This window comes from Saccopteryx leptura, chromosome 2, assembly GCF_036850995.1.
Source record: "Saccopteryx leptura isolate mSacLep1 chromosome 2, mSacLep1_pri_phased_curated, whole genome shotgun sequence".
Classification (NCBI taxonomy): domain Eukaryota; kingdom Metazoa; phylum Chordata; class Mammalia; order Chiroptera; family Emballonuridae; genus Saccopteryx; species Saccopteryx leptura.
The window spans coordinates 172,488,681-172,503,642 of NC_089504.1; the positions used below are offsets into that span (position 1 = coordinate 172,488,681).

At 41.8% G+C, this 14,962-nt stretch overlaps 1 protein-coding gene across 2 annotated transcripts in view; it reads right to left on the reverse strand.

The window, feature by feature from the left end:
* The window catches only part of MON2 (MON2 homolog, regulator of endosome-to-Golgi trafficking), a 188,946-nt gene that overhangs the window by 120,863 nt on the left and 53,121 nt on the right, over positions 1 to 14,962 (reverse strand). For both annotated transcript variants that reach the window (XM_066369320.1, XM_066369319.1), the window contains exon 8: positions 4,221 to 4,415. In XM_066369320.1, coding sequence (XP_066225417.1) covers positions 4,221 to 4,415 — 195 coding nt within the window. The remainder of the gene's footprint in view (positions 1 to 4,220; positions 4,416 to 14,962) is intronic.

Genomic DNA, 14,962 nt, shown 5'->3' on the forward strand with positions numbered 1-14,962 from the left:
TAGTTTTGTACAGGAAAGATATTCACTAATCAATCCAGCTAGAGACTTTGGGGTACTATTCTCAAACCTTTTCTGTCAATAAGTCTCCTCTGGGTTTATATGTATAATTTCAGAGCCAAAGAGGTTTGCCTGTTCCTACACAGGAGCTCCCCTTGGTGTATATCTGTAATATTGCAGCCTCTGGTGCTACAGTGAACCATAGGGCTTGCCTTTGTTTTCAATAGGTCCCCAGGAGTACAAAGGCGCTGCCACCTTTACTGTCCATTCTCTAAGAGTAAGGAGACAAAAACAAGTCCCTTGAGCAGTACCTCAAAAAGTGAGAATGCTGGTTACAGATTTCATCCTTCTTTCCCCCCAGAAGGGGAAGCAGTAAGTTAAGAATTTTCCCTTGATCATGCCTGATGCTGTGCTATGCTGTACTAGAGTGGGATGAGGTAGAGCAGGGAGTGCAATGGGCTGTCCCACCCTATATAATGAACCTCTTCTTGGCACTGCACTTGCCTGGGCTGCTGTGATCTCTAACTGCTTTCTGAAGTTCTCATAATCTGGTCTATATATATATTTTTTTAAGATTTATTTTTAATTTATTCCTTTTAGAGGGGAGAGGCGGGGGGGAAGAGCAGGAAGAATCAACCCCCGTTATGTGCCTTGATCAGGCAAACCCTGGATTTCGAACCGGCAACCTCAGCGTTCCAGGTCAATGCTTTACAGGTCAGGCCTATATATTGCTAAGTCAGTGTCTCCACAGGGAACAAAAGGACTTGTAGCTTCCAATTTCACCATCTTGCTGATGTCACTCTGATTAACATTTGTTTCAAAGTTTCTTTGTGGATTAAAACAGACTATAAACAAATATAATACAGAAAATACAATAGTTGACAGGTAATGATTTCCATCTTTGGAGAAACTAAGTTACTTCTCATTTATTTTCAGCAAATTACAACTTTACTTTCAAAATTTCTAAGAGTTAATGTAAAAACTCACAGATTTCCTCTCCATTTAAAAATATTTTATTTTCCAATTTGAGTTTACATTCAATATTTTGTATTACTTCAGATGTACAGCATAGTGGTTATATAATCATATATTTTACAGAGTAGACCCCTGATATTTCAAGTACCTACCTGGCACCATACATAGTTATTATAATATTTCTGACTGTACTCCCCATGTTGCACTTTATATCCCCATGACTATTCTGTGACTATCAATTTGTAATTCTTAATCTCTTCAACCTTTTCACCCAGACCTCCAATTGCCCCCAGCAATCATCAGTCTGTTCTCTGTACTTTTAAGTTTCTATTTTGTTTGTTCATTTATTTTCCTCTTTAGACTCTACATATAAAGTGAAATTGTATGTCTGACTTATTTTATTTAGCATAATACTCTCTAGGTCCACCCATGCTGTCAAAAATGGTAAGCTTTCATTCCTTTTTATGGTCAAGTAATATTCCATTTTAGATATGTACCACCACTTTCTTTTATCCACTTGTCTACTGATGGGCAATTGGGTTGATTCCATATTTTGGCTATTGTAAATAGCAGTGCAATGAACATAGGGGTGCAAATATTCTTTCTAATTAGTGTTTGAAGTTTCTTCTTCCCCTCTATTTTAATTGTATTTAATTAGACTTCAATTTAATATTATTGGAAATTACATCAAGTCTCTTATATGTTGCATGGAATAATGATTGTAATTCTTTTTTCAGATATAAGCAAAAGTTTATTTAGAGAGTCACAGAAGTAGATGTGAGTCATGGAAGAAGTGAGCTAGCTGAGCTGCATGGGCTCAGGGAACACATTACAGAGGCAAAAGAAAGGCCCTAGAGCTTAAGAGAAAGAGAGAGACAAGGAAAACATGCCTGGGGAAAGGTGCAGGCATGCTCCATAGAGAGAGCTGCCTGATTATAATATTTATTTTTATTTTTGAAAGAGGAAAAGAGAGGAAGGGGGTAAGAGAGAGAGAAGCATCGATTCATTTTCCCACTTAGTTGTGCCATTGATTGCTTTCATGTGTGCTCTGATTGAGGCTTGAGCCACTGACCTCAGGGGTAAAGCTGGCACCCTCAGGATAGAGCCAGTGACTCAGGGTTGAGCTGGTGTCCTTAGTATTGAGCCAGCGACCCCAGGATCTGAGACTGTGGGCTTGAGCTGATGACTCCAAACTCAAGCCAGCAACCTCGGGATCAAACCAGCAAACTTGGCACTCTAGGACAACTCTATCCAATGTGCCACTGGCCAGGACTCCTGATTACAATTTTTAAAAAGTTAATCCTTACAAAGCAAGATGGGGCTATGAACTAATTAAGTTCATAAATTTATATATCTAAAGTGTATTTATATATTATTAATTTTGGTAGAATAAAAACACCCAAGGCGACAATTATGAATACACCAAAGAACTTAAACTCTTGGCACCAAACCCTGGTAACTGGTAAGTGCCCCTAAAAAGCAACTGATTCGGAAATGATTTGGTTTTCTACAGATACTTCTAAAAAGTGCATTACATACATCCATGTGCATTATACAGTGTGGCGGCCAGAAATAAATTTCCACAAGTGCTTATAAAGATTATTTCTGAATTCATTTTGCACAAATGGTTTTGGAATATGAAAAGAAAATCTATAACAAGTATATAGTATAGAAAAAAACTTTATTTTAAAAAGCTGCCTTTAGTCTGAATGGTGGTGATGCAGTGGACAGAACATCGACCTGGGTCACTGAGGTCCCAGGTTCAAAACCCAGAAGTCACTGACTTGAGCACTGGGTTGCTGGTTTGAGCATGGGATAATCGATGAGTTGATTCTTCTCATCTCTCTCCTCTCCTGTCTCTGTCTATATGTCTCTCAAGTGTCAAACGCACACACACACACACACACACACACACACACACACACACACACACAAAATAAACTGCCCTTATTCCTAGCTGGGTAGTCCTATGGATAAAGCATTGCCCTGGTGTACCAGGGTCACAGGCTCAACCCCCAGTCAGGGCATGTATGAGAAACAATCAATGAGTACACAACTGAATGGAACAACTCAGTAGAACAAGTTGATGTTTCTCTCTTTTCCTTCCCCCACCTTCATCTCTCCCTCTGTCTCTCTCAAATCAATGGAAAAAAAATTATTTTAAAAAAGCTCCCTTTGTAATTTAGTATAAAAACTATCTATTCTATTCATTAGCTTTGTAATGTTGCTTATCTCAAACATTTAGTACACAGACTGCTCACACAAGCTGATATACCAATTATTTTTGTTAATATAAATGGTAAAAAATTATACAATGCTGAATCTAATAACATAAAATAAAAAGAAATATAATATTTTCTCTAAAAAATATATACTATTTGAACATTTAAGAGTAAACTGTACATTGCTATGATCAGAAATGTCACACATTATATACATTTATAGATTTATGCAAAATAAATGTAATATGAAAATAGAAGTCAAAATTGATTTCTAATCCTAGCATTTACCAATTAACCTCAATTTATTTATATATATATAAAATAGTATGAATGAAAACATTAATAAGTTAAAGATACTATAATTTTAATATTCATTAAATTAGTTAATTAGCTAAGAAACTAAATTCCAAAGCCAAAAGCCAATGCTGCCTTCAGATAATAGACCATGACTCTCCTGAATATACATTAAAAATACTATATAAACAGGCCCTGGCCGTGGTAGAGCATCAACCCAGCATGTAGAAGTCCCTGGTTTGATTCCCGGTCAGGACACACAGGCGAGGTGACCATCTGCTTCCCTCCCACCTCCTCCTTCTTTCTCTCTTTCTTCTCTTCCCACAGCCAAGGCTTGATTGATTCGAGCACATTGACCCTGGACACTGAGGATGGCTCCATAGAGCCTCTGCCTCAGGCACTAAAAATGGCTTGGTTGCAAGTGTCCCAGATGGGCAGAGCATTGGCTCCTGATGGGTGTTCCCAGTGGATCCCAGTCAGGGCGCATGTGGGAGTCTGCCTCTATATCTACTCTACTCTCACTTCAAAAAAGTATATACTATATAAACATACAAAGATTCAAGAAAGAACAGACTGAAACTTTATAATACTTAGGAGAATACCTATAGGTTCTCATAAAAAAAAGTCTGCTCAACTGAAATGAAAAAGCTAAATACACAATAACAGATCGTCTTCTAAAAACAGCACTGCCTAGAGTTACACACAAAAATACATAAGAAAATTAGCACTTACCAAAAGACTGTAAAACTGCTTAATCAGAACAGATACAACTCTCAGCAAACGCATGCAGATAGGGAAATATGGTTTTTCAACTGGTGCTGGAGAAGATGAAGTGTTGGAACCTTGTCTGAACTTTATATTTGGAGAAAAGAGCTTTATCACAAGAGGACATACTCTCTCTTTTAGGAGGAAACTAAATTCCTGGTGCTATTTGCAAAAAAATAAAGAAGAAGAAAAGCAATTAACTTAGTTGGTATTTAATGCTAAAACAGTCTCACCAGTACAAAAAATGTATTAATAATCTATACGAATAGTTTACTTTCACTATTTCAATAAGTTATGTTTAAAAGAACATAAATTAAAAACAAACACTTAATGATTTTGGAATTAAGTGATGACTATTGCTAGGAATTTTAATTTTAGCAGGACACTAGCAATTAGAAACATAAACAAAAGGCCCTGGCCTGATGGCTTAGTTGGTTATAGCATCACCCTGATACGCCCAGGTTGTAGGTTTAATCCCCAGTCAGGTTCATATAAGAATCAACCAATGAATGCATAAATAACAACAAATTGATGTCTTTCACTCTCTCAAAAAGTAAATAAATAAAATTTTTTGAAAATATAAAAGAAAGAAAACAGATTACATAAATTCAAACAGATAAAACATTTAAAATATACAACTGAGAGAAACTTTGATTAATATGTAAATAAGTTATACAATTTATTGATTCTTTTGTGCAAAGATAATACCATTCATGCAGACATATTATTGTTTTAATTAGATTAAACACAGTAAGCTGATAAGAAACACAATGACAAAAAGAATATTATTAAATCTAGAAAATCTTGCAAAGAATTGTTTTTTTAGCATGCATGTGCATGCAAGAGAGAGAGAGGAGAGAGAAATGAGAAGCATCAACTCATAGCTGTCACCTTATTTGTTCTGCTTCTCATACATGCCTTGAAGGAGAGGGATCCAATCAAGCCACTAACCAAGCTGAAGCCAGCGACCTTGGGCTCAAGCCAGCAACCATGAGATCGTGTCAGTGATTTCATGCTCAAGCCAGAGACCCTGTGCTCAAGCTGGACAGCCTGTGCTTAAGCTGGATGAGCACACCAAAGCCAGATGAGCCCACGCTCAAGGCAGCCACCTCAGGATTTCAAACCTGGGACCTCAGCATCCCAGGTTAATGCTCTACCCACTGCACCACCACAGGTCAAATGAAAATCTTGCAAAGAATTCTTAAATTTTACTACAGTCATGGTATATTATGCAGAAGACCTTAAGCTATTAATTCCCTGAGAAAGTAATCCCGTTTTATTGACAATATATGGCCCAGTCTACATTTAATGTCTAACCTCAAATACATATTATTTTATTGTCTTAATCTTTCAAATATCATTGAGGCTAAGAACAAAGACAATCATAAATATTATATCAATCAATCTAATCCTTTAATCCAACAACAAAAAAGAAACTATAAGATGCAGAGCAGTTTTTTGCTTAGTCACAAAAGTTTTTAAATATATTTTTTTAAATCAGATTTATTCAAGAAAAACAACTAGAGGGAAAAATCAGATTCATTAGAGGAAAAAATACAGATAAAAAGATAAAAATAAAAGCCCTGTATAATCTCACCTGGAGATAACTGAATTCTTTCTAACCTTTTATATTCATTTTAATGTTCTTTTTAATTCTTTCCCCACAAAATGGGATCTTAAGAGCTTATGACTGAAAATTCTACTCTAATATCTAGTTTCTCTGATTACCAAAATTAAAAGCATATGTTGGGCAGATAAAAAAAATATTATGCTCACTTTGTTAAAGATGGCGCTGCCCACATGGAAGTCCGTGGCCCAGGTGATATTAATGTGTGTTGGGGGTGGGCTGTGGACAAGCAGGATCCTTGTAGCCTGGAGCTTGGTTTTAGGACTAAGCCTTTCCCACCCTTTTTGATGTGGGGTGGTGCACTCTCATGAGAAATACCATCACACCTCAGATAAGTGACTTTGTATCAGAGACTTCCTTGTTTGTATATTGGATTAAAGGTTTTGGTTTATGCACTATAAAGTAGGGCAGACCAGGAGCTTGCTCTCTCTCTCTCTCTCAGTTCCTGAAATTAGCAGAGAGAGGCCACGTGGAGGGGGCCTGGAGAAGCAGCCACGATGGCGGAGTGCTGAAGGAGAAGCCAGTTTGTGCAGAGTTTGTGTAGACAGAAGGAGATGGGGAACAGAGGTGAATAAGGCTAGTGAGCTAGAAACCTTTGATTCTAGGAAAACTCGGATAAGTCAGTAGCTTTGTGAGCACTGAATGAGTGGGTTTTGGAGCCCAGTGTGTATTTTTACTTGCCCGCCGGGTTCAAGCTAGAATTAAAGATGATGGCCCACCAGTTTTTGGCTCCTTTGTTTCTTTACCGACTGTCCGAATCCAATGCGAACCTGCTGCGGCGACTGGCTTCACACATAATTAGTTTATTTTCATTCTTTACTAAATAATTTTATAGTTAATTTATAAATAATACAGACAGCTTTAAGATTCACTTTTCCCTCTTACTACCCAAATGATTACTACTGGGTTTCCTCCACAATCACCATGAACCACCCCAAGTCCACTAAAATTATTCTCATTACATTTATCATCTCTGTGGACAAAGCAAACATTGCTTTTTCTAATCTTTATCTTTCAAGATCTCTCAGAAGCACTTGACTTAACTGATTACTTGGCCCATTTTTTATATATCTCACTGTCTGTAGTGAATCACCCATCTAACCTTGAACCCTCTATGACTTGGATTGGGGAACTTTAGTTAAAGCCCTGAGTGAATGTCTCTTGGATGCAAACACCAAGAAGCTGTGTGTGTGAGTGACCTTTGTGTAGACACATAGGAATGCATGTGAACAGGCTTTAGAAAATTAACCTAGAGGTTCTGGATTGCCCCTTCCTTTGTGCTTGTTAATTAGCAAAAGAAAAAGAATGTACTGACCCAAATTAGCCCTTTCTCCATGTCAGCAAAATGGCCATTAGTCGTCCTTTCCCCTTATCACCTGGCCTCCTTCCCTTGTAATCCTGTAACCTCTGTTCTGCTTGTATAATTAAAGCTGAGGGAGGAGATGCAGGAGGTCTTCTTTGCCTCCCTTGGCAGACCTACCCCTCTTCCTCTTGACATCAGTTTGTGTCTTGAGTAGGTTTCTTCCACGCAACACTGGTAGTTCCTAGCGGGCTGGAGTACTACAAGTGGTGACCCCAACGTGATCGTGTGGAATTCATACATGAAGCGTAGTTTAGCGGCTTATGGGGAATTCCAGTAAAGAACAGTTCCTACTCATCTTGAAGATACCGATGCACGTAGGTCAAAAAGAGGTTTCCAGCCCTGGCCAGTTGGCTCAGTGGTAGAGCATCGGCCTGGCGTGCAAGGGGGCCCGGGTTCGATTCCCGGCCAGGGCACACAGGAGAAGCGCCCATCTGCTTCTCCACCCCTCCCCCTCTCCTTCCTCTCTGTCTCTCTCTTCCCCTTCCCCAGCGAGGCTCCATTGGAGTAAAGATGGCCCGGGCGTTGGGGATGGCTCCTTGGCCTCTGCCCCAGGCGCTAGAGTGGCTCTGGTCGCGACAGAGCGACGCCCCAGAGGGGCAGAGCATCGCCCCCTGGTGGGCGTGCCGGGTGGATCCCGGTCGGGCGCATGCGGGAGTCTGTCTGACTGTCTCCCCGGTTTCCAGCTTTGGAAAAATACAAAAAAAAAAAAAAGGTTTCCACATGGGTAAGGAGCTCACTAAACAGCAGTGCATTTACATTAGAAATTTTTAACACTTGCTCCACAATGCTCAGTGTACTGTTGATCCTAAACCATTACAGCAACCCTTACTTGCTCTACATGAGCACTGCCCATGGTTCCCTGATGAGGGAACCTTAAATTTTGAATTATAGGAGCAAGTAGGTAAAGTTTTGAAAAGGCAGTTTGAACAAGGATTAAAGGTTTCTGTTCCTCTTCTGACAACATGGCAGAAAGTAAAACAGGAATCTCAGCAGTCAGTCTGAACTGCCAGTTACAGCAACAATGAAATTAAAGGCCTATAAGGAGGACAAAACACCTTTTCCTCCTCCCTTTCCTCCCAAAAAGCCTTCAGCTCCCTCATCCTTTTCTACCTCTACCTCCTTCCTCCCCAGACCTGGGAAGTCATATTCCTTCCTTAATGGGAAACTGTCTCTGAGAAAGATTAATGTTAGGAGACCCAGATACTATTAAAGCTATAGTTTTCCCTGTTATTGTACAATCCTAAATTTTTTTGATTTTCTTTAATGTTTTAGCTACAATCCTCTGAACTATCATTTTGTTTCTTCTCTATTCTTTGCCTTGAAATTAGTCCCAGACTAGGGGATGCTGGACGATCTGACTACAGTACTTCCCAAGCAGCTGTCAAGTGTGTGTTTACTCAGGGCGGTTCTGCTAGTTCCATCCTCCAGTGCCCCTGTCACAAACACCCTGCCTGAGATCAGGCAGGCGTCATTCTGGTCACTGACGTCATTCAGGTTGCTCACTGAAATCCCGGGTTCCTCTCTCGTTTGTCTGATTCTGGTTTCTGTTTAGTTTATCTCTGATATTGTAACAGAATGGGTAACACCCTGTCCATTCCTAAGGATAACTCCCCCTAAGGTGAGTTCTGGCTAGTTGGTTGACTTCTGCTTATAAATCCATAAAATAAATCAACTGAACTTAGCCAAAATGTGACTCTTCTGAGGCCTGAATTAAGTTCTTGCATGCAAAGATTAGAAATGCCGGTTTTAATATTGAACTAAGTAAAATAGTTACATTCCTGCATTGTTGCTTTAAAATGAGAATATGTAAGGACCACTCATTTAAATTTAAATAGAATGGAATTTTGGATCCAAAACTTGTTTCTTAGTTTGTACTTTGTGAGGTCTAGTCCTGCTGATTGCTGTACTCTGTGTTCTTTGTCTTCAGAGTTGGGGCCAAGTAGTTACTCTGCTATTAGGTTTAATCAGATTTATATATGTGTCCTGCTTGTGTCTCAGTACTGTAACTGTCTTCTTTGTGTATAAAACTGTACTCAGGTCTGTGAAACAGAGATAAATAATGGATGGAATTTTGGCCTTTTTCAATTGGAACTACTTAACTGAGAGTTTGAACAAAGAAAACCTTTGCTGGATAAATGACAGCCTGAACTTGTTCAGCTCTGAAGATAAGGGGCATTTCCTCCCTCCAGCCCGAATCTTGGGTATTCATAGGTGACCAAGAATCTCTGTGCAGGTGTCGAGAGGGCATTCCTCATGATGTGTAGGTCGCCCCATAGGAACTTCCAAATTCAAACTGTAATTAAACAATGGACTCATCCAGGGATGAGCACAAGAAGGCTGATGACCCGTGCTCCAAGTCCTCAGGGCTATATTAGTCCATGGGGGAGAGAAACCGAGACACGTAAGAGGGTTTGATATGACTTGGGAGGTAAAACTGATAGATATATGAATTTACCAGGAATTCCAATTGCCCTTTTGATGTTCTGCTTATCTGTCAGAATTCACCCTTACTCACTGGACTATCACCTCTCAGACAGAGAAATTCCAAGAAGCTGGTCAGCTGCCCCAAGGAGGAACATTCCAGACATACCAGGACTTTTAATTCAACACCCACTTGCTCGAGACTCTCCCTTTACCCTATAAAATTCGTCCCCCCAGCTTCTACTGGTGCTATTCTCCCCGGGAGAAGTGCCCGGCAGGGTTCCTTTCTTCCTTTCAATAAAGCCTGTTACTCTGGTCTTTCGGACTCCCATGGATTCCAACATTTGGTGCTGAAACTCGGGACAGGGTACTAACTGCCTTTACAATCCCTCTTTGCCGTCCAAACTTACAACCAGGGAAGCGATGGGCAGCGGCAGCTCGTCCTGGGCTTACTCCCTGATTCTGTTTGGACATGTAATTGTAGGTTGATTGGCCGGCAGTCTAACCCTGTCCCGAACCCCTGCTTGACCAGAAGGTAAGGAGTTTTCTCCCTTCCCCTTCCCTAATCAGCTTCTCTTTTCCACAAAATTTTCTGGTCGGGCAGTTTTCTCTGACACGCCTCACGTTTTGAGGGGTTTGACTTTCAGTCTCAGTAGACTGCACGGAAGACTAGGCACCTAGGCAAACCTCTCCACACTCTCTCTCTCTCTCGGAGCTCCCTGACAGGTGGTGATGACCTCTATCAGGGATGACACTCCACATGGAAATTTTCTCCTCTTGGGGCAGTGACAAAAGGCGGGGACGCCCCCTCTTGCTCACCTGTCTTCACGGCTCTTCAGACTCTAAGCCTTCTGACCAGACCCCTCTAGGATATCTCATGAAAAACCTCACTAAGTTGGGCCTCTCTGACCTTAAGCCAAAAAAACTCATTTTCTTCTGTAACATGGCGTGGCCCCAATACAGATTAGACAATGACTCCCACTGGCCTGAAAACAGGACATTCGATTACAACATACGGAGGGACCTAGATAATTTTTGCCACTGGACTGGGAAGGTCTCAGAAATTCCTTACGTGCAGGCTTCCTTTTACTTTCGCTCCTGTCCTTAATTTCTGTGCCACCTGTTCTACATACAGGCTGATTTTTGGCCAAAGAAACCTCACCTAAAACTTCTGCTCCTAATCCTTCCTTCTCTGCAGACTCCCAACTCTCTTCCCCCTCCTCCCTGACCCCTGGGGGCACCCCTCTCTCGGGACCCCTCTACGGTCCCTCTGTGGATCCCTTCCACTCAAGTCTCTTCCCTCCAAGAGCCCCCTTCCCTCCCTTCAAAGGATCCTCTCATTCACTTGCAAATACCATTTTTGCTTTCTCCTCCCCTGCTGGCCAGGGGCCCCTCCCTTCTCCACTGTGTTCTTAAAACGCGTCCCTGGCCGGTTGGCTCAGTGGTAGAGCATCGGCCTGGCGTGCAGAAGTCCCGGGTTCGATTCCCAGCCAGGGCACACAGGAGAAGCGCCCATCTGCTTCTCCACCCCTCCCCCTCTCCTTCCTCTCTGTCTCTCTCTTCCCCTCCCCCAGCGAGGCTCCATTGGAGCAAAGATGGCCCGGGCGCTGGGGATGGCTCCTTGGCCTCTGCCCCAGGCGCTAGAGTGGCTCTGGTCACAAAAGAGCAACACCCCAGAGGGGCAGAGCATCGCCCCCTGGTGGACAGAGCGTCGCCCCCTGGTGGGCGTGCCAGGTGGATCCCAGTCGGGCGCATGTGGGAGTCTGTCTCTCCCCGTTTCCAGCTTCAGAAAAATACAAAAAAAAACCCAAATAAACAAAAAAAAACCCTCCTCCCTCCTTACAGATGGGCAGCTATGTCTCTTTTTCTTCTTTGACTCATACTTCCCCCTCCTCAGAGATTGTGTCTTCCACTCCCCCTTGCTCCCTCCCCTCTCCTCAGAGCTCTAAATCTTTTTGACTCCTCTGACCACGTGGCACCACCACCAGCACTTTAACCTCCTCCTCCTCCTGCAGATTCTGACCCTCCTTCTTTCCATCCAGCTGCTCACACTGTCCATCCGTCTGCTTTCTCTCTTGCTCCCCTCTATGTTGGCAACTCCCTGCCATCTCAAAAAATTTTTAAAAGTAGAACTGTCTATTGAGCTGTGTGAGTGAGTAATCTGTTTTGTCTCTGTTTGTCAGAAAATGTCTCTAGTATAATTTTAATTGAAACAAATAAAGTGCACTTATTTAAATTTCTTAATTTATAATTTGTATTAGAAGTCTTTGTTTAATGTGTAACTGTGTCTGTTTCTAAGGCCTTAAACCAATAATTTCCCACCTCTTAAATCAGGCTTACTCATCCCCATGGACTCTCCCTGTAATACCCCCATCCTTCCTGTTCGAAAACCTTCAGAGGCTTATCACCTCGTACAAGACAACTAATCAATGAGGCAGTAATTTCCCTCCATCCAGTAGTCCCTAATCTCTACAAGTTACTGTCACACATTCCCTCAAACACCACTCACTTCACAGTCCTAGACCTCAAGAATGCCTTCTTTACCATTCCTCTACACCCTGACTCTTACTTTCTGTTTGCTTTACCTGGACACTAATGCAGCCCAGCAACTTACATGGACTGTCTTACCCCAGGGGTTCAAAAAAGCTCACACCTGTTTGGGCAGGCACTAGATCAGGATTTAACAGCATGCAATCTCAAAACTAGTACTCTCTTACAATATGTAAGTAACCTATTCCTCTGCAGCCCCTCCCTGCCTGCCTCAAGAAGACACACCTCCACCCTTCTTAACTTCCTCGCCGTGAATGGATATCATGTCTTCTCTGCTAAGGCTCAACTTCACTCTTAGTCCGTAGTCTATCTGGGCATCAACTTAACCCCCACCACCTGAGGTCTCACCCTAGATCAAACTCAGACCCTCCGCAGTCTCCAACCACCTTCCACCTCAAATCAAATCCTTTCTTTCCTCAGTCTTATAGGCTTCTTTAGACACTGGATTCCCAATTTTGCTCAAGTCAAGCCCCTCAGTGAGATCTTTTGAGCATGGCTTTTAAGGTCTATAATGGCCAAGGAAGTAACAGAAAAGGCAAATAAGGCCCAAAAAGAGGTCAGGAAATACCAGCTTTTGGCATATGCTCTTAAAGGCTCCAGCGCCCTAAAGGGCTTCAGAGGAATCCATCAGGGCCCGGCTCGAGTGGAAAGAAAGGTCATTGAATTGAAGCCTGCCAGGTTTCCTGGCCCCACTGATTGACACGTCTTTGCTGTGGAAAAGGGACACTAGAAGGTAAGCTGCCCCCTTGCTCCATGGACAGAGGGTTCAGTCTCTTCTAGCCCTGCTCTAGCTACCTGTGACCAGACCTTGCCCAGCATGCTGGGAATTGCCACTAAAGGCCCAAGGACATCGTTCACGAGCCTAAGGTATTTCTTCCAATTAGCAGATAAACTGATCTCATTTCTTGTAAACACAAGGGCCATCAACTATGCCTTGCCTGAATATTTGAATTTTATTTATTCCTCAAAGATCTCTACTGTGGGTACTGACAGTCTGATTTTGCTGCTTTATTTAATGTATAGTGTCTCCTTCATTCCTCTTGTCTCAATGCCCCATGCCTATTTATAGACTGGGACCTGCTGCTAATTCCAGCTAGTAGCAGTGGTCACTAGGACTTAAACTCTAGCTACAAAGTATAGAAATGTAACCACCCTTTCCCTAAGTACTTGCAGGATTAACAGGTTACTCAGCAAACTGATCAAAGACTGTCCAAGAGGATCTTCCAGCATTATATCACCCAAGGACTGACTTTCACGTGGACAGGTCCACACACCGTAATCCTGACAACTCCCACTGCTGCTAAAGTAGAAAAACGGCATGCCTCACTACAACCACAAACCGGAAGCTGGTTGGTCTACATATGGCAAATACATGGAAAAACTAAGGACTCTTTTAATCAGACTTGGGGAAAAGGGAAACTAGGGTAAAAAGAAAGTTAAATTAATTGTCACTAAAAGTTAAAGATTTTTAAATCAACAGTTCTGACTAGAAAGGAATTGTATGGTTTTGATAATAGAAGGTATAAGGTATGGAAATACTTTTGAAAGAAAAAGGAAAAAGCAAGTTGTTACAAAGGCCAGTTATTTCTGGATAAGAAAGTGCATGAAAGCTAAAGGTTTATGTAAGTTGTAGAAGGTTTGTGCAGATTGCAGGAAGTTTGAGAAAAAAGAATTTGAACTGTCAGAAAACTGGTTTTCGAAGAATGTTTGATTAGTCACCGTAGCTAACAATCCTCTACTCTCCCCACTTATTGGGTGACTCTTTCCTCCACCCTGACCATGTGAAGCTCAGAAACAGAGTAACGAAATAGACCCCTTGTCCATCAATTCTCTATACACCTCTCAGCCTGCCTCACCCAATCAGGGGCTTTCTACTTGTGTGGGACCAACACCTATATGAGTCTCCCTACTAATTAGACAGAAACCTGTACCCTAATCTATCTCACCCCAAATATCAACCTAATCCCACCCCATGACCCTCTTTCAATCTAAGGACTAAACGAGCTATACAGGTAATCCCTCTTCTTGTTGCTTTAAGAATTTCTATAAAAACAGGTCTAGGGGCAGGGGGACTGGCCACTGCCCTGTCTTATTCTCTCTCTACCTCTCTCTCTGAAGCTCAGCGAATTCATAAAAAACAAACCAAGTCATGAAATCAGTGGTTTCGCACAAATTGGGTGTCTTGACTATTGCCTTTCATTGGTCCACACACTCTCCTATTTATTTTTCTAATTTTTGAACTCTGCCTCTTACATTTGTTCACTAGTTTCTTACAAAACCACATGCAGACCTTCGCCAATCAGAAAATTGGAAAAATCTACCTAACCCTACACACCAACCCTGAAACCTGCCCTTGTGAAACAGAAAAATCTGGAACCCTATAAATACACCCTTACTCTGAACAATCATGAAAAAATCCCTTGTTCTTGATGCTAGCATCAATCATAGAACCTATCCTAATTTTGTGCCTAATATTAATGCTTGCCCCTTTCTTTATCAAGTTCCTGCAGGACCGAATGAGAGAAATCTTCAGGATTACCTACAATCAAATGCTTTTACACTCCTCTGCCAACTACCCTGGGGGAGGGGGGGGTTCACAAAGGAGGCCCCAATAGGAATAGCAGCAGGAAGTAGCTCCAGAATGGCCAGGTCCGAGACAAACCTCCTTCCTGAACCCCATACCCTTTCTATCCCTCACCTATTTTCCTTTTTATACCACAGAATTATGAAATGGTAGATATATGAATT